This window comes from Halichoeres trimaculatus, unplaced genomic scaffold (assembly GCF_033239565.1).
Source record: "Halichoeres trimaculatus isolate MK-OKI-2021-1 unplaced genomic scaffold, fHalTri1.1 fHalTri1_scaffold_6, whole genome shotgun sequence".
Lineage (NCBI taxonomy): Eukaryota > Metazoa > Chordata > Actinopteri > Labriformes > Labridae > Halichoeres > Halichoeres trimaculatus.
In genome coordinates this window covers 3,260,197-3,286,533 of record NW_027437184.1, presented here as the reverse complement: position 1 = coordinate 3,286,533, position 26,337 = coordinate 3,260,197, and the positions used below count along the sequence as shown (strand labels likewise).

Sequence of the window (26,337 nt, the reverse complement as noted above, 5' to 3'; positions counted from 1 at the left end):
TGTATACAAGCTTTTAGGTTGTGGTTTAGTACTTAGCTTGGGTTTAAGCCCTAAGATTGTGTTTTGGCCTTCAGCTTGTTTTAGCATTAAGCCCCTGTTTTAGCACGATCTAATGTTATGCATTTAGCTTATGGTTTAGCCTTAAGCTTGGATCATAGCTCTAAGTTTGTGTTTGAGCATTTAGCTAGTGTTTTAGCCTTTTGCTTATGTTATAGCAATTAGCTTGTTTTTTAGCCCTTAGCTTGTATTCTAGCTTTTAGTTTGTGGTTTAGCATTTGGCTTGGGTTTTAGCCTTGTGCTCATGTTTGAGCCTGTATCTTGGGTTTTAGCCTTAAGATTGTGTTTTGGCATTTCGCTTGTGGTTTACCCTTAAGCTTCGATCCTAGCTCTTAGTTTGTGTTTCAGCCCTTAGCTTGTATTCTAGCTGTTAGTTTGTGGTTTAGCATTTAGCTTGGGTTTTAGCCTTGCGCTCATGTTTGAGCCTCTGGCATCAACAAGGCATTTTGTTCCACAGAACTGCTGCTCACTGGATATTTCCTCTTTTTGGACCATTCTCTGTAAACCCTAGAGATGGTTGTGGGTTAAAATCCCAGTAGATCAGCAGTTTCTGAAATACTCAGACCAACAACCATGCCACGTTCAAAGTCCCTTAAATCACCTTTCTTCTCCATTCTGGTGCTCGCTTTGAACTGCAGCAGATGGTCTTCACCATGTCTACATGCCTAAATGCATTGAGTTGCTGCCATGTGATAGGCTGATTAGAAATTTGTGTTAACGAGCAGTTGGACAGGTGTGTCTGATAAAGTGGCTGGTGAGTGTATGAATCCAAATCTACAAAACCTTTGAAACACCAACACCAATCAGACCAACATGAAGAAAGAACAGAAATGTATGTTTGTTTTTTCTTCTTTGGGGCTTTTAAATCCATTTCTGGAGTCATGTATATGTAGAAAATGTACAATTGTTTCCAAATACTTGTTTTTCTTAAATCAAAGTTGATTTTTTTCAGCACTGCATCATTTTGACCTTTCTAATAGGGTAAAAATCTTTATGGTATAAATACCCTATGTGTATATTAGACATAAAATAGTGCATTACAGCAGCGTTTTATTGGAGTATATCAAATATTGAAGCGAGCAAACAGGGAGAAAACTGTAGCACTTGCCCTTTTGTGCCTTCATAATGTGCTCTTACTTTGTCTTTGTAGTTTGTTGTGAGCAGATGGAGCTGCCCACGTGAAACCTCTTCAGCTGAGCTCTCTACATCCCCTTATTACAGACAGGAGGACAGAGTTCAACCTCTCCGCCTGCTGTAAAGTGTCATTTTTAATCTATGTTTTCACAGCATGAAGTTTCCTCATTCTCTCGATTTTAATTATCCTCTCTGACAAAGTAACACAGAGTTCAGATCACAGTTTTTAGCTTTAGCCTGATACTTCACTGGCACGCTGCAGGAATTTGGATGTTGACCAGTAATAATCATTGTGATGATTTTAAATTGTTTCTCCCTTTGAATCCATGCAGTCATTACCTGAGAGCATCTGTGAGTCAACAGGAGTCAAAACAAGGTCCCTTTAATGAACGAGCTGCATCCTCGGCTCAGATAGTCGCTCTAAGCAGCTCACGTATTGACAAATGTAGATTGCAATGCATTGGACTGGGGACTATTGACATTGCAATAGCAGAGACACATCCTGTGGTGGGGAAATGTTCTCTGCGCAGTGAGAGATGACCTTGCTGAATACATATTCGGAGGAAACGCTGATAGAGCTTCAGTAGCCTGGGAAATTGAACCTGTGTTATAAAAGAAAAGCACACAGGATGACAAGCAAACAGCGTCTGCGTGTGATTGATTTAGTCATTAATCTGGGCTGTCGTGTGCGTGTGTGTGTGTATGTTTGTGCGTGTGTTTAAAGAGCCTCTATCTGTGCACACATGGATAAGACTCCTCGTGTTAACTGCGGTGTCCCTTTGCCCACCTCCATGTGCTCATGTCTTCTTTTCTATTGATCAGCACGCAGAGCAAACACGAGTCGCCCACGCAGCAGAACACAAGTCATGTCTGTGGCGGTGGCGGGTTGGCCAGGGAGGCTCTGTGGCCTTTGACAGCAAGACGGGACTTTTCAAAACATACCACATTTTAAGCTCTGGAGGAAAAGAAAAAAACTGGAATGTTAAGTTCATTACAAGCCTGAGGAGTTAAAGTTGGTACTACTACTGCTCTACTTCCACTTCTATTCTTACTCTGCTGCTGCTCTTTTGGGACTGGTTTATACCGAATCTACTCGAGAGCAGAAACCATTGGTCAATGTAGCGCTGTACCTAGACGGAAACCTCTTACATAACCTGACATGCTCAGGTTCAATCCCTCATCTGTAAACATGAAGCTTTGGTGGAAGTGATAGAAACTGCAGCCCAAAAAGCAAAACTTTCCAACAAACAGATTTACAGCCTGGTTCAAAAATCAGTTTAGATCTAGATAGATAGTAAGGTATCTATCAACAGTTTGGTTGAGGTACACTTTTAAATGTGACAACAAGCTAACTTTGTCTGTTTGTACCGTAGTTTAGCAGCCAGCTAAATTTAGCTCTACTCACAGCCTGGTGTTTGTAACATTAGTGAATCCTGGTTATGTCCTGCCAGTCATCTACCAATCAGAGCTAACGTAACCTCACTCTTCATTTTATTGATAGACTCTCAAGTTTGAACAGACCACTGCAGAATAACTGCTGACTGTGGGTTGGAATGAACATTAGCATAAACAGTTTATCCCAAATTTAAGCCTTTAGCTAGTATCCTAGTTTTTAATTTGTGGTCAGCTTGGGTCTTAGCCTTAAGCTCATGTTTTAGCCTTTAACTTGGGTTTTAGCCTTAAGATTGTGTTTTGGCCTATGGCTTGTGTTTGAGCACTTAGCTCGTGTTTAAGCCTTTTGCTATAGTTTTAGTAATTAGGTTGTGTTTCAGCCTTCAGCTTGTATCCTAGCTTTGAGTTTCTAGGTTAACATTAAGCTTGGGTTTTTAGCCTTAAGCTCATATTTTAGCCTTTTGCTGATGTTTTAGCATTTAGCTTATATTTCAGCCTTTAGCTTATGTTTAAGTCTTTAGCTTGTATCCTAGCTTATAGTTTGTGGCTAAGCATTTAGCTTGGGTTTTAGATTTAAGATTGTGTTTTGGACTTTGGCTCATGTTTTAGCATATAGCTTTGTTTTAGCATTTAGCTCATGTTTAAGCCTTTAGCTAGTATCCTAGCTTTTTGTCTATGTTTTAGCATTTAGCTTATGTTTTAGCCTTAAGATTGAGTTTTGGCCTTTGGCTTGTGATGTAGCATTAAGCTTGTGTTTCAGCAAATTTCTTATGTTTTGGCCTAAAGATTGTGTTTTAGCCTTTAGCTCATATCCCAGCTTTTAGTTTGTGGCTAAGCATTTAGCTTGGTTTTGTTTTTTTTTGTTTTTTTTTGTCTCAAGCTCATGTTTTAGCCTTTAGCTCTTGTTTTAGCCTTTGGCTTGTATCCATCTCTTACTTTGTGGTTAAGCATTTAGCTTGGGTTTTAGCCTTAAGCTCATGTTTTAGCCATAAGCTCATGTTTTAGCCTTTAGCTCATGTTCTAGCCTTTGACTTAATAATGATGCTAAACTCAAACATCTTTCACTGTCTTGTCTGTTTGTTTGTTGTCTGTACAGAGGTTGCATTGAGGTAGAACCAATGATCATGAATGAGCTCACACCAGGCATGAAAAATTAGAAAAGTTCATTTGAAAACACAAGTTTTCAAGTTAAAAAAAGGAAGACTACAGGAAATGAGGCTAAACAAGAATCAGCTTCTATTGATAACAAGCAGAATTTGCGTTTGAAGTTTTGTGTTTGGCGACATCACATCTTTGATTACATCATTATCTTTCGGTATGCAACATAAAACCCAAAGCCAAATCTTTAAAGTTAGCTTAAAAGCATTTGTCAGCCGTGCTTCATTCACTGAACATGAAATGACATTGTGTAGCACTCAGCAGTCCACTAAAACTCACCGGGGCTCACTGAGTGGGCTGATGGTGCATGAAAATGATGAGAACCTTATGCTATGGCCTCCAGAGTCCCTACATCTAAAGCCAGCTGAACACCTCCAGGCTTGGCCAGATTAATTCAGTAGGTGGTTCCATGCTCAATTTTTCCATCGACCCCCTGAGCATATTTTTAATTAGCAGCTCTTTAGTTTATTAAATTCCTGATCCATGTATTTTTATTTTGTTCCAAAGCATATCGGGGAATTGCTAATCCAGGCTTGCTTTGGGATTCTCTGGAGCGAGGTGTTAAAAAGCACCCTCTGTTACAATGTTTAAAACCAAATCCAAGTTTTTCCTTTGGAAAAAAAAAGGATTTAAATCCTGCAGGAGCTCTTCACAGGTTTGAGAAAATACTGCTGTAACAGCTTCATTTCATATTATAGTTTCATTCATTTGAAAATCTGCTGAATTTGTAAAGGAAACATTTTTCCATTTATTTTTGAAGCTTTTAAATCTCATTTCAGTCTGGCTTTGCTTTGCACTCACGCTGTTTCTTTCATTCAACATTTTCCATTTTTGCCTATAATCAGTGTACAAGTGTACACAGTCTTGTTTCTAAGTGAAAATAAATAAAATACATTAGAAGCTAATGCAACCCAGTTGAAATCTATTTGCCAAAATATGTTCCTGTAGCTTTAATCAAGGTCTAGAGCAGAGCTTTTCAACATTTCGTATAAAAATGGGCCTGGCACCATTTTTAAACACACCTTGTTACCGTGCATGCAATACTAAGCTATACTACACTGCAAAAGACTGAAATCTTATCAAATGTTTTTGTCTTATTTTCAGTAGAAAATGTCTTTTTAGGCTTAATATGAGCCACATTCACCTGACGAGTCCAGAAAAATGCCTTATTTCGAGTTACTTAAAGAGAAAAATGGGGTCTGAATTGCTGTATCAAGTTGAAAAAAAATGCCAATGGAAAAAGAGAAAAGGTACTTGTTTTAGGACATAAATCTAGTTCCGAGCAAATTTTCTAGCAAATTTTTCTTGTTCCATTGGCAGATTTTTTCTTGATTATATTAAGCAATTCAGACCTCATTTTAGTCTTAAAACAACTCGAAACAAGACATTTTTTGAACTGACCAGAATGTAAATAACACTTGATAAGATTTAACTTTTTGCAGTGCATCTTCAGAAGCTGGGGGTGAAAGCTGAGTGAACCTGTGTGCAGTTTGAGGGAGCTGCTGAGGTGCCAAATATGCATTTCTGACTGAAAGACACCATTTTTGGCTTCCATGTGTGCGTTAATGAGTGTTCAAAGACGTTATACACATACAGCATGTTTGGAGAAGAAATATATGAAAAAAGGAAAATTTGCCTGATTCTCCAAAAATGTCACTGACCCTGGTTAAAGACCTCTAGACTCAAGAGTAGGGATTCTCACTTTTTAGACCATGGACCCTTTCAGGTTAGACATTCATCCAGGGATCCCCTCAGTATCGTAGCAACAATTAGCTTCATATTCATACTTACTATACTTACTACGTACTATGTAGCATTTTAGGCTAAATTTATGCTTTCCAGGAAATTCATTTTGTAAACTTTGAGGAAACGCGATCTCCAAGGCAGTGGTGTGCACAGAGGGGGGCGAGGGGGCCCCTTGTGGCCCAGTTGCTGAAGAGCACCCTCTAGAGTGACCTTTCAGGAGCCAAAATGTGTGTGAAAGTGCCCTCCTGGTTGGTAAAACACACTTAACTGCCCTCTTGGCTGGTTAAAATATGATAAACTGCCCTCTTTGGTGGCAAATGTGCCATTTTTCTTATTTTTGCCCCTGCCCTTCGAAAAGTCTGTGCACGCCACTGCACCAAGATCATGTTTTGTTTTGAGTTTTTTTTTCATATTAGGATATATCTCATGGTGCAAAACTAAAATGGACAGTAGTATCAGATTTTCTTGTTGCAAGAGATCCCATTTTGTTGATTTGCTTTTTTTAATAATATAGCATACTTTAACAAGTGTTTCTGAAATTATTCCACGGACCCCTGGCGATGGTTCGCAGACCCCTGAGGGTCCTGGGACCCCACTTTGAGAAACACTGCTCTAGAGGACTGTAAACATGCTGTTAGAAGAGGCTAAATTAATCAATAATTATCTAACCAACTTTTCAAAATCTCAATAAACAACATTTCAACCATAGTGTAATTTAAACCCTTTCAGTTTTATGCTGCCAACCTCATGAGATGTTTTTTTTCTAACCCTGTGAACGACTGCGATCATTGGCACACAGCTCAGAAGGGTAAAAACAGCCTCATTCCAGTCTAATGTAATGGATTTAAGCAGGCACACAGGCCTGAGCTGAACCTGAACTGAGAGATGACAGCTGATTAGAGCGCCACAGTTTAAACCCAACGGCTCCAAAGTATCGACAACTTTGAAAGAGATCAGTAATAAGTTGATGTTCCTCTGCTGGGGATAAGATGTCTGCGCTGATGTTGGTTTCACATTAAATTGGGGATGGGATGATGATTGTTATTGGCAGCGCGTGTTGCTGTGAGTTTTGGTTGGCAGGCGGCTTCAGGGAGCGCCGCTGAAGAAGTCTGTGACCGAGAACAGACCTGTGAAGGACTGGGCTCCGTCCAATCAGCCCCAAGGGAGGATCTCTTCCTGCTCAATTCTAATTCATGTACATATAAATAACTGTCACCGGCTCTGCTAATTGGATTAAAAGGCTGTGTAGAGGAGAGACAGGGGAGAGGGGGAGTGGAGGTAGCTACAGGGGCAGCTGAGTTGATTTAAAGCAGGGGAGATTTCTCACAAGGGTACCAACAGACACTCATTCTGACCGTGCCAAATGTTGGACTCCATGACGTTTCTAATTTTATCACTGAAATATTACTTTAGCATGAATACCTACAATACATCCATGACTTTGTTTTGCCCTAGCTGCAGATCAGACCAGGCTTTTATGTGGAATATTTGAAAGAAATAGTTTGATATTTTTTTATTTTATGTTTTCTTTTTCTTGGTTCAATCATTTTTTTTGTTTCATGTATAACAACACTCTTAAGCACAGATAATAGTCTCTGTATTTTGTATTCATTAAAGTTTAAAAAACAGGGAAAGGAAGACAGAAAAAGAGAACGTAATTCAAAATCTCAACTTCATAACTTATTTTTTTCACTTTTCTTAAAATTCTGTTGTTTGCTGTCTGTCTGTTGGGTGTTTGAAGCACGCGTCAGGGATAGAAAATATGAGGCAATTTAGGCCTTCAACAAAAAACAAAAAATGATAAATAAATATTAATATAAATACATAAATAATTAAATGAATCAAAAGATAAAATATAAGTAAAAATCAAAAAATGAAAAATAAAAAATGATTTATATAAATAAAAACATGTAGATAAAAAACATATACAAATAATAAATGAATAGATGACTGAAAAATATATATTAATAAATGAATGAATTAATAGATAAAAAATAAGTAAAAATGAATAATTAAAAAATAAGTATTAAAAACATACATTAATAAAAAAATAAATGGCTAGATGAAAATATATATTAATACATGAATGAATCTTTAAATAAAAAAAGTAAATATATAAAAAAATGAATAAATAAAAAATTTAAAAAATAAATGAATAAATAATTAAATAAATAAATAAATACATAAATAAATAATTTATGAAATTACAATAACTAAATAAAGTTTTATTGCAATGGTGAATATTCTAATGCTGCGAAGTTGACATGGTTTAACTGTGTGATTTCTGATCAGAAATCACAAACATCCCTGTTCAGTCGACTGGACATGAAAGATTGACATTCTGTTTTCCTCCACACGAGCTTTTCTACAACATCCCTCTGAATGATTTTGGAAAAAAAAAGTTTCTGGGTGAGCAACACATTCACAAAAGTGAATGACAGGTTTCTGGAAGTGTTTCCTAAAAGTTAAGATTTAGATAACAGGAACATTTACACTTAAAAAGATGAGAAAGATGATGATATTTGTTAAAAAAAAGTAAACACACAGCAGTTAGTGATGAACTCTTTTAGCAGCAAAGGAGCTGCATGAATGCTAACAGTTGTACAAACCTGTTAATGCCATCCGTGCTTCTGCATGGTCTAATTAAAAGCTATCTAAAGGAAATGATGCCATGTTTGAGAATTAAAGCCCTCAGATCATTGATTTCTATATTATCTCTATCTGTTTAACTGCAGAGCACGCTACAGGATGCTACAGCTAACACTATTCACAACACTGAAGATGCATCAGTCAGCAGCAGCAGCAGCAGCTGCATGAGATCCAGAAGAAATGGTCTGTGGAGAATGCAGGAAAGGCAGATAGAGGCCAAGTGTGTGAGAGTGAGTGAGAGAAACCCAGATGGAGAAAGATTGCGGGTTGAGATACACAAACACTACAGATGCTGAGAGGAAGCATGTCTGAAAGGGAGTGAGAAGCTGAGAAAAGGTGAGAGGATGTGGCGAGGAGAGGCGGAGGAGCGCGGGGAGCTTACCTGGGTACTGTGCAGCTCCTGAGTTGGAGGAAGAAGAGGAGAGGAGGATAGGTGAGAAGGAAAGAAGGGAGGAGAAAAAAAAAAACAGAAAGGGAGGTTAGCATTCAAAGCCCCTTTCAGTTTAAAAGCCCCGTTTGCAGGTGCAATGAGGTTCATGCGTGTAAAGTTCAGGAGGAGGCAGGTAAAAATGCAAAGAAAAGTCATACATGCTGGTCCCCTCTGCACACAGAGAATCACTTCACAGATCAGCTGATTGAGACAGGTGAGATGTTCAAGAGAAACATCAGAATCAGGAGGCTGTAAGAAGGAAACCCCAAACCTTTGATTTACCATGCTTCTAAATGAAACGATGACAGAGTCAGCACAGATCACAAAATGTTCGTCGAGTTTTAACACAAAGCAACAAGAAGTTTCAGCACAGATCACAGAAACCATCCAAGAAACAGTCAAACCCATGACCCCCCATGTAACCACAGCTTCATTTACACCTTAAAAACATAATCTACCACATCTTCATTAGCCAGCGTTATACATGCTTCTTAAAGGGCCAGAGCAAAGGCCACTTCATCCTGTTCTAAGCATTACCAGGTTGAAAAGAGTTTTGAATATTCAAATAATTGCTTACCTAAATAAATAGATAGATAAATAAATAAATAATAGTTTATGTGACTTAATTATCATCTTTAGATGTTTCTTCATTGTTTACACCAGCCTCTGGATGTAATGTGTTGTAACAACCAGTTTGTCTATGTGGACCAACTGAAACCTGTCTGATTTTTGCAATTTATGAACAAAAAAACCTTCAGTGAGAACATGATAACATGAGAAAGCACTGTGATATTCAGAAGTGGGGGAAAACAGTAACTTGAGCAGCGTCAAAAAGTTCTGGGAAGAGTTTCTACAAAGTGCAAACTTTGCAAGGTAAAACTAGTATACTCATATTGAACACTGCAAAAACTGGAATCAAAGTAAGTGTTTTAGTAATATTTTTAAGCAAGAAAAGTCTACACCTCAAAAAATAAAATCTTATGAAGTGTTTTTGACTTTTTTATAAGTAAAAATGTCTCATTATCCTTTGTATGAGCCATACTCACTTGATAAGTCCAAAAAATGTCTTGTTTCAAGTTGTTTAAAGCCAAAAAACGAGGTCTGAATTGCTTGTAACAAGTCAAAAAGAAATCTGCCAGAGGAACAAGAGAAAATTGCTTAAAACTAGAATAATGTCTGTTATAATGTCAAATACTAGTGACTTTTCCCTCGATCCATTGGCAGATGGAGATCTGCCTCAATCAAGAAGAAGAACTCATTGCTGATACCATGAGGTGAAACAAGTTAGAAGATGGTTTCCCCACTCAAAATACAAAAAAGTAGATCCTACACTGCAAAAAAACTGGAATCTTATCAAGGGTTTATGTCTTATTTTAAGTCAAAATTGTCTTATTATACTTTATATTAGCCACATTCACCTAGTCACTCCAGAAAATGTCCTGTTTTGAATTATTTAAAGATAAAATGAGGCCTGAATTGCTTGTAACAGGTTTGAAAAATGCCAATGGCAGATTTTATTCTAACCAATTCAGACCTCATTTTTTGTCTTTGAATAACTTGAAATAAGATATTTTTCTGGACTGGTCAGGTGAATGTGGCTCATATTGAGTCTAAAAAGACATTTTCTACTGAAAATAAGATAAAAACGTACACTTGCAGTGAAAATATTCTTTATACAAGCCACATTCAACTGACAATTCCTGAAATGTTTCATATTCAAGTTTTCAAAAGAAAAAAAATGAGGTCAAAATAAATCTGCCAATGGGATAAGAAACATTTCTTCTATATGTTTCTTGAAAATAGAATAATGCCTTCATTCAAAAAACTTTGGCAGAGTTTTTGGACTTGTTTCAAACAATTCAGACTTCATTTTTGTTGTTGAATTGCTTAGGATAAGACATTTTACTGGACTGGTCAGGTGAATAAGGCTCATATTAAAACATTTTCTACTGAAAATAAGACACAAACACATCTTACATTCCAGTTTTTACAGTGTATCCATTCATTTATGGTATCCAACCCACCAGTATTGTTTGGGATTGGAGGGATTGTTGCACTTTTTGCTCAAAATGCTCATTCCTAAAGCATTACAAAGGCTACTGAGCACTAAAATCACTGATAAACACTGTTATGAGGGGGAAATGACAAAACAAGCAGCAAAAAAGACATTAGTGGACACAGGCCCTTAATCAACAGACTTGGATACTTCACATCGCCGTAATACTGATACTGAGAGAGACACACATGCACTGTGAGCTCGCTATAGAACATTAAAATGGATTTCCAAACTAATTATTAAGCAAAAACTGTCTGAAATGTGTCAACTGGGACATCTGCATAAAATCCATCATGACTGGGAACGAGCAGCGTTGGCCCACAGTAAACAGTTGGCATCCGTTTAGGCCCCCCCACCATACAAGAAGCTTTTCCAGCCAAGTGAGCATCAGGATTCCAGCTACAAGGCAGCTTTTGATTAGTAAACCTATTTCCTCTTCAACTTTTGCCAAATTTCAATCATGGTGATATTCTAATTACCATTATCCGGAGCAAGAAAGAGCGACAGGCATTGAGTGGGAGTGTGAGAGTGAAGGAGAAGAGGAGTGTGAGGGAGGCAGTCTTTGCATCAGAAGCAGGGAAAATCTGAGGAGAATGCAGCGTGAAGATCAAGAGGAACAAAGAGCACAATCTCAGCTCTTTTACATCTCGTTACATAGCTCCGTATGTGGTAAAGATGCATCTTGTTGCTGCTGAATTCCTCTCCCTAAATCCCCGGACACGTCTCTCTCTGCCAGCTCAAAGGCTTCAAACAGTCGCATAATGTGTTGTCCAACCACGTCGTAAATAGAAATTACATTCATTTCCAAGCTGCTGCATTCATTTTAAACCTGTTTAGTGTTTAATGAGCATGACAAATTCAATTTCATGCAATCTGAGTGCAATCTAAGCAAATCTCTGGCAGCTTCGGCGAAATATGAAGTTTGATGAAGTTTGACAGCCTTTAACTGCACCTGAAACTTTTAACAAAGCTTTGAATCTTCGAGAAATCAGGCAGTAGAAATGTACGTGTGGTTTTAAAGACGAGAGCGTGATCTGTAATCTGAGAGCAAATCATCCTTCATTACTATCAGGAAACACTTAAGGAGACAATGTGGGCGTGGCTGATCCGATTTGGACTGAAAACAACAACACAACGACCTTTAACTCCATGATTGAGTCGTCTGAGTCAGAAGCAGAGGAGGAAGACGAAGCCAACTGAAAAATAATCTTTGGTTTCCAAATGTCCCGCTGTCCGTCAAAGTTAGCAGCACACGCAACGCACGCCAAGATACAGATATACATTAAACCGAAGCCAAACATGAGCCGTTAAATAAAGATCTGAACACCCCCTACTGCTGCAAACACCCTCAACCAAATATCAAGTCAACTCCATCGGCCAAAAATAGTCGACTGTAATCAACTGAAAAACCTTCAACAGTCAGAAATCAGCCACTCTCCGTTGAACGCTTAGTTTTGATTGGTCAAAACCTTTTCCCCCCTTGCTGTTCTAAGTGTCAATTGTGCATGAGTGTGTAAATAGCCTGATTCAGAGAGAAAGAGGCTTCATAAAGTAAATCTTCCTCTTCCTCTTCTTCCTTAGAGGTTAACAATGCTGAAAAGCAAGAGCGATGCAAACAACCAGATCCGCCTCAATCAAGGAGAAGAAATCCAGCACATGAATAGGTTTGGTGAAATCTTATCAAGTGTTTTTGTCTTATTTCAAGTAGAAATTGTCTGTTATACTCGATACGATCAACATTCGACTGGTCAGCCTAGAAAAATGTCTTGTTCTGAGTTATTTAAAGACAAAAAACAGGTTTGGTTTGCTTTTTAAAGTAAAAAAAATAGTAATTTGATGTAAGAAAAATCTGTGGAATAATGTCTTAATACAAGTTATAAGACATTTTTCTGGACTGGTCGGGTGAATGTGGCTCATAATAAGTCTTAAAATAAATTTTCTACTGAAAATAAGACAAAAACACTTGATATGATTTCATTTTTTTGCAGTGTAGTGGTCTAGGTTCTGCACCCCATGAGGTTAGCCCTCGATCCAGACGCCTGGGTTGGAATCCAACCTGTGGCACTTTTTCCATGCTACACTCAAGCCAAAGCTCATCCTGTTTCCTGCTCTGTCCTCTCCAAATATGGGCAAAAAAATCCTGAATAATAAAAAAAGGGCATCTTTACATCTGTGTCAGTGTCTGTGTCTGCCTTAAACCCCCTCCTCTGCCTGTTTGTTGAAGTTTTGGTTGTTTCAGGATGTTTCTGAGCAGCAAATAGACGTGGCTACATCAGCCAATCACAGAGCCACAAGTGTGCAAGTGACTTTGCATGTTGATAAGCATGTGGAGGAAGCTAATCAGAGAAGCTACAATAATGGACATAGCATGGAGGACGAAAAACTCAAATTGAATGAGGTTTAAGCTTGGCTTGACTTTCACTCACTTTCGGGAACTTGTAGAGCAGCACGGGATGAAGAGTGACATGAGTTAGCTTTCTGCTAACCAGGTATGTGTCAAATACCTGTGATTAGCTTGTGCTAACATGCTAAGTCAGGTGAACCACTCTCAAGTCTCTCCCACGTAGAAACGCGATGCTACAGGTAGTTACTGGGCTATTAAGTGTGTTCACGTAGCTTTGGTTGGAGGCTGTGGGTGTGTGCTGCTGCTGGCACTGAGCCAAGAAGGAGCCGCATTTAAATGTTTTGTCCTTCAGACCCTACCTTAAATATTACCTTTAGCTCACCACAAACACTACATTTATAAATTTAGACATCCCAGTTTATCCACTAGCAAGTCAAATCATGGTTAAATATTGAAAAGATTGTTGATGGAAATCAGAATTCATTCATTAAAGAGGGGGTATCTTGCTTTTCTTGGTCAAAAAAATGTAAGTAAAAATATTCAAGTGATGAGGTAAAACGTAGGTTTAAGTTATTGTAAGATGAGAAAAGTGACTGCTTTGCACAAATAATGCAACAGGGAAATACGATTTTACTCAATTTGTCATGTCGGAGATTGGTGAATTGGTTGAATATTCATAACAGAAATACGCTCAATTTTTTTAATTTTTTCACTTGACATTTTTGCTCCTATTTAAACTTTAAGAGTCAAATTTGGGGCCGTAACACACAATTTGTCTTTTCAGATTGAGAAACACAGATCAACTTGTGATGTCACTGAGTAGCATGGCAACAGTGGAGGAGGCCTCGTGAGTTCTTGGTTAATGTCACCTGAAAAGATGACTGTTTTTAAAGATGTGCTCATATATGGGTGATCCATGTGCAAGTCATTCAGATTTTCAGCATACAGCTCTATGTTTTACTCGAGTATCTGAGCTTGAATCAAATCAGTGAAACTCAAACTAAAAATCAAGCTAATTTTGTCTCCAAACTGCTTCCTCACCCCTGCTTTCATGAAAGGTGAAAGGCTATTGTAGCTTGAGCTTCCAGAGGCTTTAGACTGGAGTGCTGACCTTAAAAGAGTAAACAGCTAAATCATTAAGTCTCTGCATCATTGGTCCCTGATTTCGCATTCAGCCCCAGCACACGGGAAGTAGAGTAACAAAGTGCTTCAGAAAGCCACACAGTCAAACCCAGACCACCCTTGAGCTCCGGTTCAGGCGGTGTGACGGGGTGATGGGCGGGTTTGCTTTTGGGAGATTACACAGCAATAGGAGAGGCTCTCCCCATGTTAAGTAAATGGAGAGCGGGTGAAGAATAACTTTGCCCCTCATGGGCTTTTTTGTGGGAGTCGGCGCTATCCAAACCCCCAACCTACAACCTCCAGAGGTGAGGTTAAATGACAAGGACTGCAGAGATGCATTAAACATGAGTCATTTGGACAGAGAGCTCGGCGCTGGACCACTCCAGAGATGATAGGGACATTAACCAGGGTTTCGCCAGAGCCTGAGCTGCATTTAATGAAGGCCTCCACCGCTGCCCAATGTCTCCCTCCCCACGTTTGACTCACAGCCAGGGAGCCGAGTAGTTCAAGATAAACACAGCTACTACTGCTTCTGGCTCCAGTCGCCTGAATTTCTGCTCCTTTTCCCCTGCACTCAATTTCTAGCTGGAAAACTTGTTAGAGGCTGGGTGTAGAGAGCGGTGGTCAAGACCAACTCAAGGAGCTCTTGTCCAGCACAGACGTGGAACTGGCAGGCCCAAAAAATGTCAGCGACAGGAGAGGAGAGAGTTAAAGCCAAAAAACTTCAGTTTATTCACAGTTCAAATCCAGACTGAGCAGGGTTAGAGTTTGTCGACTCAAAATGTCTGATTAAAATTCAATGTTCCTCCTAATTAGTGGTGGTAAACTGGATTCTTTTTACTGGACCAAGTTGTAATGAGTCACTCACCAAAGGGAATCGTGAGTTTTGAGTCATTTGAGTCACTGAGTCAATTGCCTTGTAACACCTCTTCATCACGCTCCATACACTAAAAGTTATTTATGGGCACTAAAATAAATGAATAAAAAATTATGTAAACTTTAATAATAATTCAGATTTCCTTTTGTAACAAAAGAGCGGAGCTAAATAGTGAGTTGATGTTCCGCCCTTTCATTCCATCATAAACTGCAGCAGCAAAAAGTTGTGAGACAGACTCGAAAGTTAAAGCTGATCTTCAAAATAAACAGTGAAACTTACCAAACCTTTTTTTCTTCCGTCTGAGAATTATCTTTGTGCGGAGCCCCTAAATCAGGGGTCTGCAACCTTAACTTTCATAAGAGCCATTTTGCCTCAGCTCACCTGTAATAAAGTCATTGAGGACCTACAAAATCTACTTAACTTCACAATAAAGACAAAAAAGGTGAATAAAATTCCAAACATAGTAAAAATCTAGTGTATTGTCATCCAAACAAAAAGTTTTTCATGTTTTTGGGATTGTACACGTGATGTCTTTTTTTGTATTATTCAAAAAAGTATTCAAGAAATACAAAATGTAATCTCATAATTTTATAAAATTCAAATTCATGAAATTTCAGTAAGTTGCAAATTTTTTTCAAAAAAATTCACATTTAAAAATTTTTAAAAAATGTGCCACATTTTGTAATTTGCAAAAATATGTTATTTAAAAAATTGCTTGGTTTTAAAAAATAGTTAAAATTTGCATAATTTTTCCAAAAATTGAACTTCAATAATTTGAAAAATATGTAGAACAAAAAAGGAAAAAATATATTGAAAATTAAAAAAAAAAAAAAATCTTTAAAAAAATAAATAAATAAAAAATCTCAAATCACTCTTGACAGGTGTGATCCTCTTTTAGATTTTTTTTTTTTTTTTTTTTTAGTTTAAACAGAAACCAGCCAGGACTTATTTGCATAGCATTAATCTCCCTGGGGACCTGAAAATTCAAGACCAAATTCTGCCACACACCAAAGTCCCCTGATCATACTAATCCATTTTGAATCTGCATCTCTGTAATTTGGGTGGTAGATGGTAGTTTTTGAGAAGGACACTGCAGCTTTTTCTGATCATTTTCCGCTTAAAGATGACTAAGGCAGCTTTGGACACTGTTTCAACAGCTCCTCTGTTCGACACAAGATGAAAAGAGACTGGCTTTGTACGACTGTACCACCGGTAAATGGTTACAAGGACTATCATTTATGGACATAAATAAAACAATGGAAACAACACACGCCATTGGTTTAATGTCACTCACATGATATCTGACTAACACGGTCATGAAACACAGAAGGGCACAAACAAAATTTATAGAGGATGTTTAATTGCATGTTTCTTACAGAGTGTATGCAAACAGTGCGCTGATATGAAAAGAAACAGCCTGATTTTTAAACACTGGTCCATGTTGTTGTCTCACTGAAATCTGAGCATTACCAAAATGTTTGCAGCATCCAGAAACAGGCTTCAGAAAAGAGCAGAACCCCACCAGAAAAACGAAAACTAACAAGTCCCAGGTGTTATGAGAGTGGTCTGAAAAAAAAAAAAACAGACATAACAGCTCTGCTTTCATCTGTATTCATCAGGTGAGGGAGGCCCGGACACTCTCCTCTTCACCAGAAACACAATAATAACAATAGCTTCCCTCGACACAGCAGGGCCGCACGCTTCCAAGCGCGTCATCTTCAAACGTAGCTCTTGGTTAATGGCGTGGAACACATATTCAATGTCTATCAAACACCGACGTTGCTGGGATGGATGCACATGCTGACAACCTCTCTGCTTGCTCCTGGATCACACAAACACAGGCTTACACTGCGTCCCCCTCCACACTCCTCTCAGCAACCGCGCACAGCCCCACCAAAACACAGAAGCCCTCCCTGCAGTCAGTGTAAGTATAGCAAGCAATAATGTGTTGATTAAATCTGTGATCAGCTGCCTAAGGGGCATGAAATTGGACATGATGAGTGTGGCACATTAAAAACTAATTATCAATAGCACCAATCCTATTGTCTTTCTTTTAAAGCAGTCACAGCAGTAAATCAAGTGTGGAGAATGGGACGCCGCGTGCTCTATCACACCCAGGTCTGGAGTTATACAACCATACCTGGATCCTGGCTGCTCCCAGGCTTTTTGATAACATATTAATCTATTATTTACTGCCTGTAGCACTTCCTTATTGTGTTACAAAGTCATGGAGGGATGACAAAAATGCTGCCAGCAGGGAAGCTGCTTCACCTGCGAGGCTTCACAGTTTACAAGAAATGTTTTTTTCAGTTGTGTTTTTCTCACAAGTTCTGTTGTCGGGATGTGACAGAAGAGAGTGTTTCTGAACAAATTCAGGTTCACAGCTTTTCTTTGTCTACATATGCTGAACAGAAGGGAACTGCTAATTCAACTTTCAGGTTATTTGGGTTTGTATGAGGTGTCAAAAATTCATTTAAGCTCTAAAAAGGATGTGTTACTAGGGACACTTTGCAAAATGTTTACCGTAACACTTCCCTAATGAATGTTTTTGGACATACCAGTGCAGTTTCATTCTGGATCAGGGGTCTGCAACCTTTACTTACATAGGACACATTTAGCCTCAGCTCAGCTGGATTAAAGTCATTCAGGAGCCACAAAATCTACTTTATCTTAACAACAGAGACAATAAAGTGAATACAATTGTAACATATATAATTTAGAGCAGAAAATTATCTAAACAGGAAGTTTACTTGGGTCAATGAAATTGACCATGTGAGGTGAAATTTTTAAATGAATTTTGCAAATATATTTTAGAAAAAGAAATTTTAAAAAATGAGCTTCTAAAAAAGTTGCAAAATTTCCCCAAAAATCTAAATTTCCAAAGTTAGCAAAAACTAAAAAAAAAAAAAGAAAAAAAAATGTAGTTCAAAACAATTACAAAAATTTCAGCTTTTAGAAGTTAAAAAAATGGCAAAAAGTAAATTAAAAAAAAAAAAAAAATTGTACATCAACTTTTGAGTTTTCGAAAAAATTCCAATACTTTCAAAAACTAAAAAAATAAAACATTTGTAGTTAAAAACATTTGCAAAATAAAAAAATTTGAAACAATTTTTGAGTTTTCCCAAACAAATTCCAATACTTTAAAAAAAATTAAATTTAATTTAATTTTAATTTAAAAAAGGAACAAAATTAAATTAAATTTCAAAAATAAAAAAAGACAAACAACTGCAAAAATTTATAAAATTTATAAAGTATTGAATTTTATGACCTTTTTTTATCCCCGAATTTATACTTTTTATAATAGTATGTGTTGCTTACTTTTGTCTTGCAACTTATCAACCATGTATTTCTGGCCTGTGCATTGTCAGTTAAATGAATCCATCCACACAGAATTAAAATCTGTATCTTCTTCCAGATTAGTCTTTTTGTAGATGTAGTTATCTTCCCAGGGCTGTAAAACTTGAGGTTAGCCACAGGTGCATGGAAAGTTGGTGGGCTGTTGATGTTGTAGGAGGTGAAGTAGAGCGGTGGCAGGCTTTATTGACAAATGGGATGAAGATTTAGATCAACTAAATGTTAACGCAGGATTTTATTTAGTTTTAGTGTCTTTAATCATCAATACCCTTTGTAAAAAAAAAAAAAAAAAAAAATCTTTATTTCACTATTTTTTTAAGCTACAAGGAGCCAAAGAGCTGTATTAGACAGTTAAACACGTCTTTGGCAGAAACCAAACTATTTTGACGCCTAATTGGTGATATTTCTCTACCTGTTTCGTTAAAGGATCATTTTTCCTTTGCCGGTGGCGGTTTCCCAAAGTTTCGTCACATCCTTGCCGTTTAATAAGTGTTTCAACAAAAGAAATCTGTTAAATTTGTGTTTTTCTTGAGCTGAAAGAAAAGATTCAGAGCTCTGAGCGTGAGGGTCATTTGTAGGACACTCAGCTTGTTCCCATTTCGCCGAACTGACCGACTCCTTCCAGGGTTTTTTAGCGTATTGCCTCATCTTAAGGATGCTTTCACGATGGCACCTGCTCTGGTTGCTAAGAGACTTGCGATCTAACAGCAAAGTCTCCATATTTCATCAGCAACAATGCGCCGTGGGGACAGAATCTACTCTCGTCTCGTCTCACCAGGAGGATTTCTCCTCAGTTATGCACTGAACTGTAAAGCAGCTGTCATTTGATGTAACCTAAGCGGTATAAACATTGCCTCTTTTCCGTCTCCCCTTCCTCCTGCTTCTTTCTCTCCTTGGATGTTGCTCAGCCATCCACTCTGCCTTTACCTCCGGCTGTCTCTGGGACCCAGTGATTAGAGCGCTGGGTGCTGTCCTGCTGATAAGGCTGAGCACCCCCCTCCCCCCTCCACCAACGGCTGTATCCTCTGGGTGTAGGAGGAAAAAGAGCCCAGGGTAATGTCCCCGACGGCCCTGATCCTCACCCTGTCCCAGCATTCACTGAGTCATGTGTGGCGGCTGAATGCGACGCCCCGTGCATGTATAGGCCTGCGTTTCACGGGGATAACAGCATCCTGAGAAAAAAAGTAATACAGCTCAGCCCATAAAAGTGTAACATTATGCATCGGGGGCCTTTTTTTATGAGTGAATTTCCCCATCCTGAAGTGTGTGTTTACAGTACCATCTGCTAGACGGTGTACACTTAGCAGGGAGAATGTAGGACAAATGCAGGTGCTCAAATGTGGATAAGCTTCATTTCATGAGAGCCTCTATTGTCTCAATTTCCATCCAGCTGCCATAAAAGAGGAATTTATATCGCCCAGGTTATCTGCATCTCATTTAAGCTGATGTAATTATAACACAGTTGAAAAGCTGTTTTCCTTCACTGTTTCCAGCAGCTTTAGCAACTCAAATCTACAATGTTAGTTACTGGGAATTAAGTGTGATGAATACAGTCCTTTCTTTGCATTGATGTCCTCACACAAAGGCTCGAGACCTTTGACCTTTTAACCTTAGGGTTCAATATCTTTATAGTCTAAAATACTAAATATTGTGTTTTTCTCTCCAAATATAATTCAAGTCATTTAATTATACTCAAATTTACAAAGAGATAAACATTTACAAAAAAGTGCAAATATTAAATTTCATCCCATAGAGAGCTCATCACCACACAGTGCAATACAAATTTGCAATATAAATAAGCAAAAACAGTGCAATCATATCATGCACAGGAGATGTGTGCAATAACCTCAGGTACAATTCAAGACATTGGTTCTCAAAGTGGGGTCCTAGGACCCACAGAGGTCCCCAAACCATGGCTTGGAGGTCCGTGAAATAATTCAGGATTGGTTGTAAAAGTTTGCTGTATCACTGAAAAAAATATCAACCAACTGGGATCTCTAATACTAATAAAATCAGCAGTTTTTTTTTTCCAGTACCTCTGCCCAATTTAGTTTTGTGTAATAAATGAAAACAAACAAAAAAACAAAACAACAACCTTTGAGCCAAGATTCTCTCAAAGTTTAAAAAAAAAAAATATTGAAAAGTAAAATTGTAGCCTAATTCCTTACAAAGTATTTCATGTTTTTTTAATTGTTATTTTTATAGTAAAAATATTATTTAAAATCAATGTTATCAAATCAGATGGATGCCTAAAAAGTTTGAGAACCCCCTTATCTGAGACATTTATGTTTTATTGTTTCTTACAGTGTTATCCATCGATTATTATTTTAATCTTATTAAATTAAATTTAAATTAATTTAATTTAATCTTATTTTAATTTATTAAATTAAATTAAATTAAATTAATTTAATTTAACTTGAATTAATTTAATTCTATTTTATTTCATTTAAAATCTTTAAAATCTTTTGTGCTTGTGCTTGCATTTTTGAATTTTTTTTCACACATTGTATAGCTTTTGTACAGTTAATTTGTCAACTTAATTTTGTATGACTTTAACTTTTGTTTTCTTATTTTGATTTTATATTTTTTTAGTCTTTTGTCTTTACATTTCTACATCACTATCTGAATTCATTTTTATATTTTTATACATACTTTAGATTTTTGTTGTCTCAAAGAGAAATGCACACAAATTCCAGTCTACCTATACTGCCCTGTACCTGTGCAAATGTCAATCAACTTTGATTTTATTTCATTCAGTAATAAAATTATCATCTTCATTGTCCAAAGCTCCAGTTTTGCCACATTTTGAGCAGAAATAAGTTAAATCATACACTGTTTGTAAAGAGGGACCTCGTGTGATGTGTGTGATCTGGTTGTCCCTGATGTTTAGATTTAATGAAGTTAGGAAGCTTTGACCAATCAGAATCAAACATTCAACAATGCCATGTGATGTGTATGAAGCCCAGAGATGAAGAGCTTTAATTCCACCCCACATCTTCATCCAATATAAAATGTAATACATCATTCTGAAGGAGATCTCAGAAGAAATACCCAGTGACCACCCAGAATTGCTATGCCAGAGCTATACATCCACTCAAGCACAGATAGGAGAGCCCAACCCTCCAGGTGCTCAAAGAGAAAAAAAAAGAGAGAGTGGGCCTGGCTTATCTCTGGGGTCAGGGAAGGTCCACAGCCATTAATTTTAAATGAGTGGAATGGATTTGTGGTAATGGAAACCCAATGGCTCCAGACAGCACTGGGACTTGGTGGCGTGAAGACACCAAACGGCAGTGTGATAACCTGACCGCTCAGCTGTATGAAGTGGAAGAAGTCGAGAAACTGATTTGGGTTTTCAGCCAGCAGCACACGACGGCGGCTTTAAGTGCGATACGTTAGGAATCTATTTGAGGGCAGTGGAGTGTGAAGACGTCGGTCAAAGAGCTCTGCATCTTATAGGACTCTTTAGTTTAGCCTCATACGTCAGGAAAGAAACAGCTTAATGTTTGTAAAGAAAGCGTATAGAGCGGTTTGAAAACAGACATCACTGTTTGAACGTTAAATTGGACAGTTCAGGAGTTCTGATAAGCAGAACATTACCTCGCTGATTTCTTTACAAAGCTTTTTTTCTTTTTACTGGTGTTAAACTCATCACATCCCCGTGTTTAGACAGCCTGTGACAAAACAGCTCCAAACATAGCATTGTTTTTCACGCACCATAGGAGCGGGCAGTTCATAAACACTTCTGTCACTCTCTCTTTGTGGTGGGGGAATAAAAAAAAAATGTTTTCCTCGCTCTATTATTTTGTAGTCTTACTTGCGAGAAAACAGTAATGCCTGTTTCAACTTTACTTGTAGCTTGTTCACACCCTTCAAACTGTGACGGTAAAATCACAGTGACAAATATGTTCTCTGTGTGAAATGTTTCCCATATGCCAGCAGAAGACAGGCTTCTATCTGGAGAAGATTTGAGGTGTGGTTGAGTCATTAGCATGCAGCGATAAAACGATCCTGACGGGGAGACAAGACTGAATTTCTCTTTTAGAAAAGGTTTCTGCTAATCTTCTTTAAAGGTTCCCCTTCGAAGTTAGAGGTAGGGTCTGCAGGATTTTCCTACAAAATAAAAAAAGTCAATTTTTACTTAATGATCCTGCTCAATTGTCTCCTATGGGCCTCTATACATGTGTGTCAGTGTCTGTGTCTGCCTTGAACCTCCTCCTCTGCCTGGATGTTGATGTTTTGGTTGTATCGAGATGTTTCTGGGCGGAGAGTAGACATGGTTACATCAGTCAATCATAGTGCGCCCAGTCTGCAAGTGACTTTGCAGGTTGATTAGCAAGAGGAAGAAACTATTCCATGAGGGCTACGATAGCGGACGTAGCACGGAGGAAGAAAATTACAACCAACTTGAAATGCAACGCCAAACAGATAAAGATTTTCCTCAAACGAGGGTGAAACTTGGCTCAATTTTCACCCACTTTCAGGAACAAAGCGCAAAATGAGTTAGCTTTCTGCTAACCAGGTATCTGGCTAATACCCGTGATTAGCTTGTGCTAACATGCTAAGTCAGGCCCCTCCCATATAGAAACGCGATGCTACAGGTGGTTGTTAGGCTAGTGAGTGTGTTCACGTGGCTTCGGTCGGAGTCAGTGGGTGTGTGCTGCAGCTGGCACTGAGCCAAGGAGGAGGAGCCCAGTTTGAATTTGTGTTTACTACCTTTAAATCTCAAATTTTATCATTTTATTTGTTGCTCTTTGGCACTTTGACATTCTTGAAATGTAGAGTGCATTACAAATAAGCCTTTAAAAGCCTGATATTGATGGAGACTGTTCATACTTGACGTCTATGGCAACCCATAAGGCTACAATCCACACGGGCACCAAAACTGGACCATAGAGGACTGAAAAACACTGCCTAGTCTGATGAGTCTGGATTTCTGCTCCTTCAGATGGTAGGCTTAAAATTTCTGATTACATCCTGTGGAAACGAGAACATGTGTGGCTTTTATACTTTTTAACACTCAGTGCGCCGTCCACTCCTAAACTACAGGGGGCAGTGTATCGCAAACACGTCTACCACAGTCTGAAACTCAGAGTTTGGCCGCAATTTCACACTAGGACTTGCTCATCACACATTAATCATGGTGATCTCTGTGTGATGAATCACATAGACACTAGGCCTCCAATGGCCTCCACAGCCACCAGATCTCAATCCGGTGACGCTTCTTTAGGATGTGGAGGAGCAGAAGATTCTCATCATGAATCCATTCCAGCCAAAAAAGGCGTTTTGAGTATCTTTTACTACCACTTGGTATCTTTCCCTCCCCTGATTTGAATATGAGAAGACTTCAGCTGGAGCAGAAACACGCAGCATGACAGGCAGGACGCTGCATCTGCTTTTATTTGTTGTGATTCGTGTCCATGAATGACTCAGATTTGCACTGAGGCAGAAATTGCACGCTGACCCCTTTCTGTCCTCTGGTAATGACTGCATAATGTGTTTCTTTTTTAGAGGTAGGGGTTGGTGATGCAGGAGTTTTCCAGATTAAAATACCCCTCTTTGAAAAATGAAGCTCAGCGGCTGTTACACCACGACTCCCTCCCTCCCTCCCTCCCTGCCGCCCGCCGTGCATTTTTACTTAATTGAATCAGCCAGTCCCCATATCAGATATTCCTTAACGGAATACTGAAACCTATCCACCCTTTTCCTAATACCATTAGGGGAAGCAGGAGAGCAAGATGGATGCTTTAATCCTGCTGGTTGAGAGCACACAAAAGGAGCATCTGCCCTGCAGTGAGACATTAGCCACAACATCCACTGTTCAGGCACAATATTCTCGCCCCAGCCCAAAGCTACAACAAGAAGACCTAGCATGTAAATAACAGACAGGGTAACTCATGGCGCAGCTTATTACGGAGGAAGAAATAAACTATAGTTTAATCAACACATCATGAGTTGATATTTAACACACCTTTGTGTCAGTCAGTGAGTCAACTAATTTAACACTTTATGGTTTATGCAGTAATTTTATGTTTAAATCCTTCTAAACTGTCCATGAACCAAACCATGTCTTGAAATCTGTATTCATTAAATCATTTGCAAAGTTACACAACTTTATTGTGCCACTGAGTGGGTAACAAGGAAAAATCTTATATAGATATACACATAAAACCCCTTTGAGAAATTCTCTGGCAGCATTGAACAAGTAAAAACAGAGCTGAACGAAAAGATCACATGAAAAAAAAGTAGGGGTGGGAAAAAAATCAAAAATCTATATATCAGGGGGTTTTTTATTTGACAATATTAAAATTGGGATTCTTTGTCAAAAAAAAAATCAACCTCAAATTCTTCATTTCAGTCTTTGAAAATAAACTGGATTGGAAAAAAGGTTACCACTTTTCTCCAGCAGAGGGCAAAACATTTCTCTCTGACTCACGTGATGTGCATTTTATGGGAAAATATGACTTGAGTTTAAGTCATAAAAAATGTGTCAAATAACCCTTTTGTGAAGCTAGCAAAAAGTGTCCTAGCAGAACAAATAGTTATGGATTGCTAGCTAGCTTAGAATATTTTTCTGCAGCACAGCTCTAGATTTTAAATTGTTAACACAAACTAATTTATCTTGGCACAAATAGGGGAGAGTATGGCTTCAACACTACAAGTCACTTTTCAGTGTCGTGTTAACTGTGGGAATAATTTTTACGCAAAAATAACAACAGAAGATAATGGTTACAATATTTGACTGACTGCTCCTGCAAACCACAATTGAAGTAACAAACCAAATGCTAAAAGATACACAGACCTAGGGATGGGTGCTGAATTCGGTAGTTTTATAGGTACTGACCGAATTCTGTCAAAAGTAGCAGGTACCGATTCACGTAAAATCAAAAGGTACCATGCTTAGGTACCTAAACGCGTCCTTGTGACTGTGAGGGAGTGGAAGTTGGAGTTGGGGATTTTCTGTGTTGGACATGGACACAGCATTGCAAGTTTTATATTGAGGAACGAATATGTGAAATTGAAAAAAAAATGTGTTAGTATTAAACAAATTGATTTTTTTTTTACCACATAAACACAAAAAGGTACCTAAAATTGGTGCCGTTGAGTACCTATACCAATTGCCAGGTACTGGGCATTGATATTGTATCATTTCAAATGTGAAAGGTACCTATCCCTTTACAGACCTATCCCAGTTGCTTGGTGATAATGACCAGATGGGTAAAAAACAAAAAACAAAAAACAGTTTAGTAAATGAAGATATGAAACTAAACACAACACAGGATAAAGCTAAGTTTGTTCCCCAGGCACGTAGCTTCCAGCGTCAAAGTACAAAAGGAGGGAATTCACGCTGTGCACAAAACTGAAATGACAGCTGGACGATATGGTTGGACATTTTGTTACCACGTTATGTTGGTCAAGTTTGTGATGTTATTTGGGGTTTTTAACATAGACTGTAAAGAAATGGACGTCATCTTGCTCAGCTCTACATGAGGACACCACAAAAAAGTGCTCCCCCTGTTGGCTGGCTGCAGTATAGGTCAAAAATCCTTCTCCCCAGTCATTCCAGATGGGCTGTGGTCAAACTTTGAAAAATTAATATCTTAGAAATGTGTCTCACATCCAATTGTTGTGATTATTTCAAGATATTATATCATAAAATTTTTTTAGGTTATAAAATATGTCGGAAGGGAGAGCCAACGTTAGACTCTTACATTTTTTTTTTTTTTTTCGGCACCTGGCTCCAGAGCCTCTCATAGTCTCTACTGCGCAGACTCTGGCTGCCAATGGCGGCGCCTGTGACGGGGGTATTTTGGCTTTAAAACCACAGCGAAGTCCACTCTACATACAGTCTATGTCTTTTGCACATAAATTGTTGACAAAGTGGTAACACAAACAGTGTGTTGGATTTTAACAGTATACTGTAACATGTAACACTTGGCAGCACCTTATTTCCATGATGCAGTGTTTTATGAGTCCACATGGATCCAGTACGTTTCTTCCATCTGCTCGTGATCCTGGCA

At 38.3% G+C, this 26,337-nt stretch overlaps 1 protein-coding gene across 4 annotated transcripts in view; it reads right to left on the bottom strand.

Annotated features, from left to right (window-relative positions):
* Nucleotides 1-26,337, bottom strand: part of cadm1a (cell adhesion molecule 1a) — a 659,871-nt gene that overhangs the window by 199,488 nt on the left and 434,046 nt on the right. For all 4 annotated transcript variants that reach the window (XM_074671829.1, XM_074671830.1, XM_074671831.1 and 1 more), the window contains exon 2: nucleotides 8,519-8,536. In XM_074671829.1, the coding sequence (XP_074527930.1) occupies nucleotides 8,519-8,536 (18 nt within the window). The remainder of the gene's footprint in view (nucleotides 1-8,518; nucleotides 8,537-26,337) is intronic.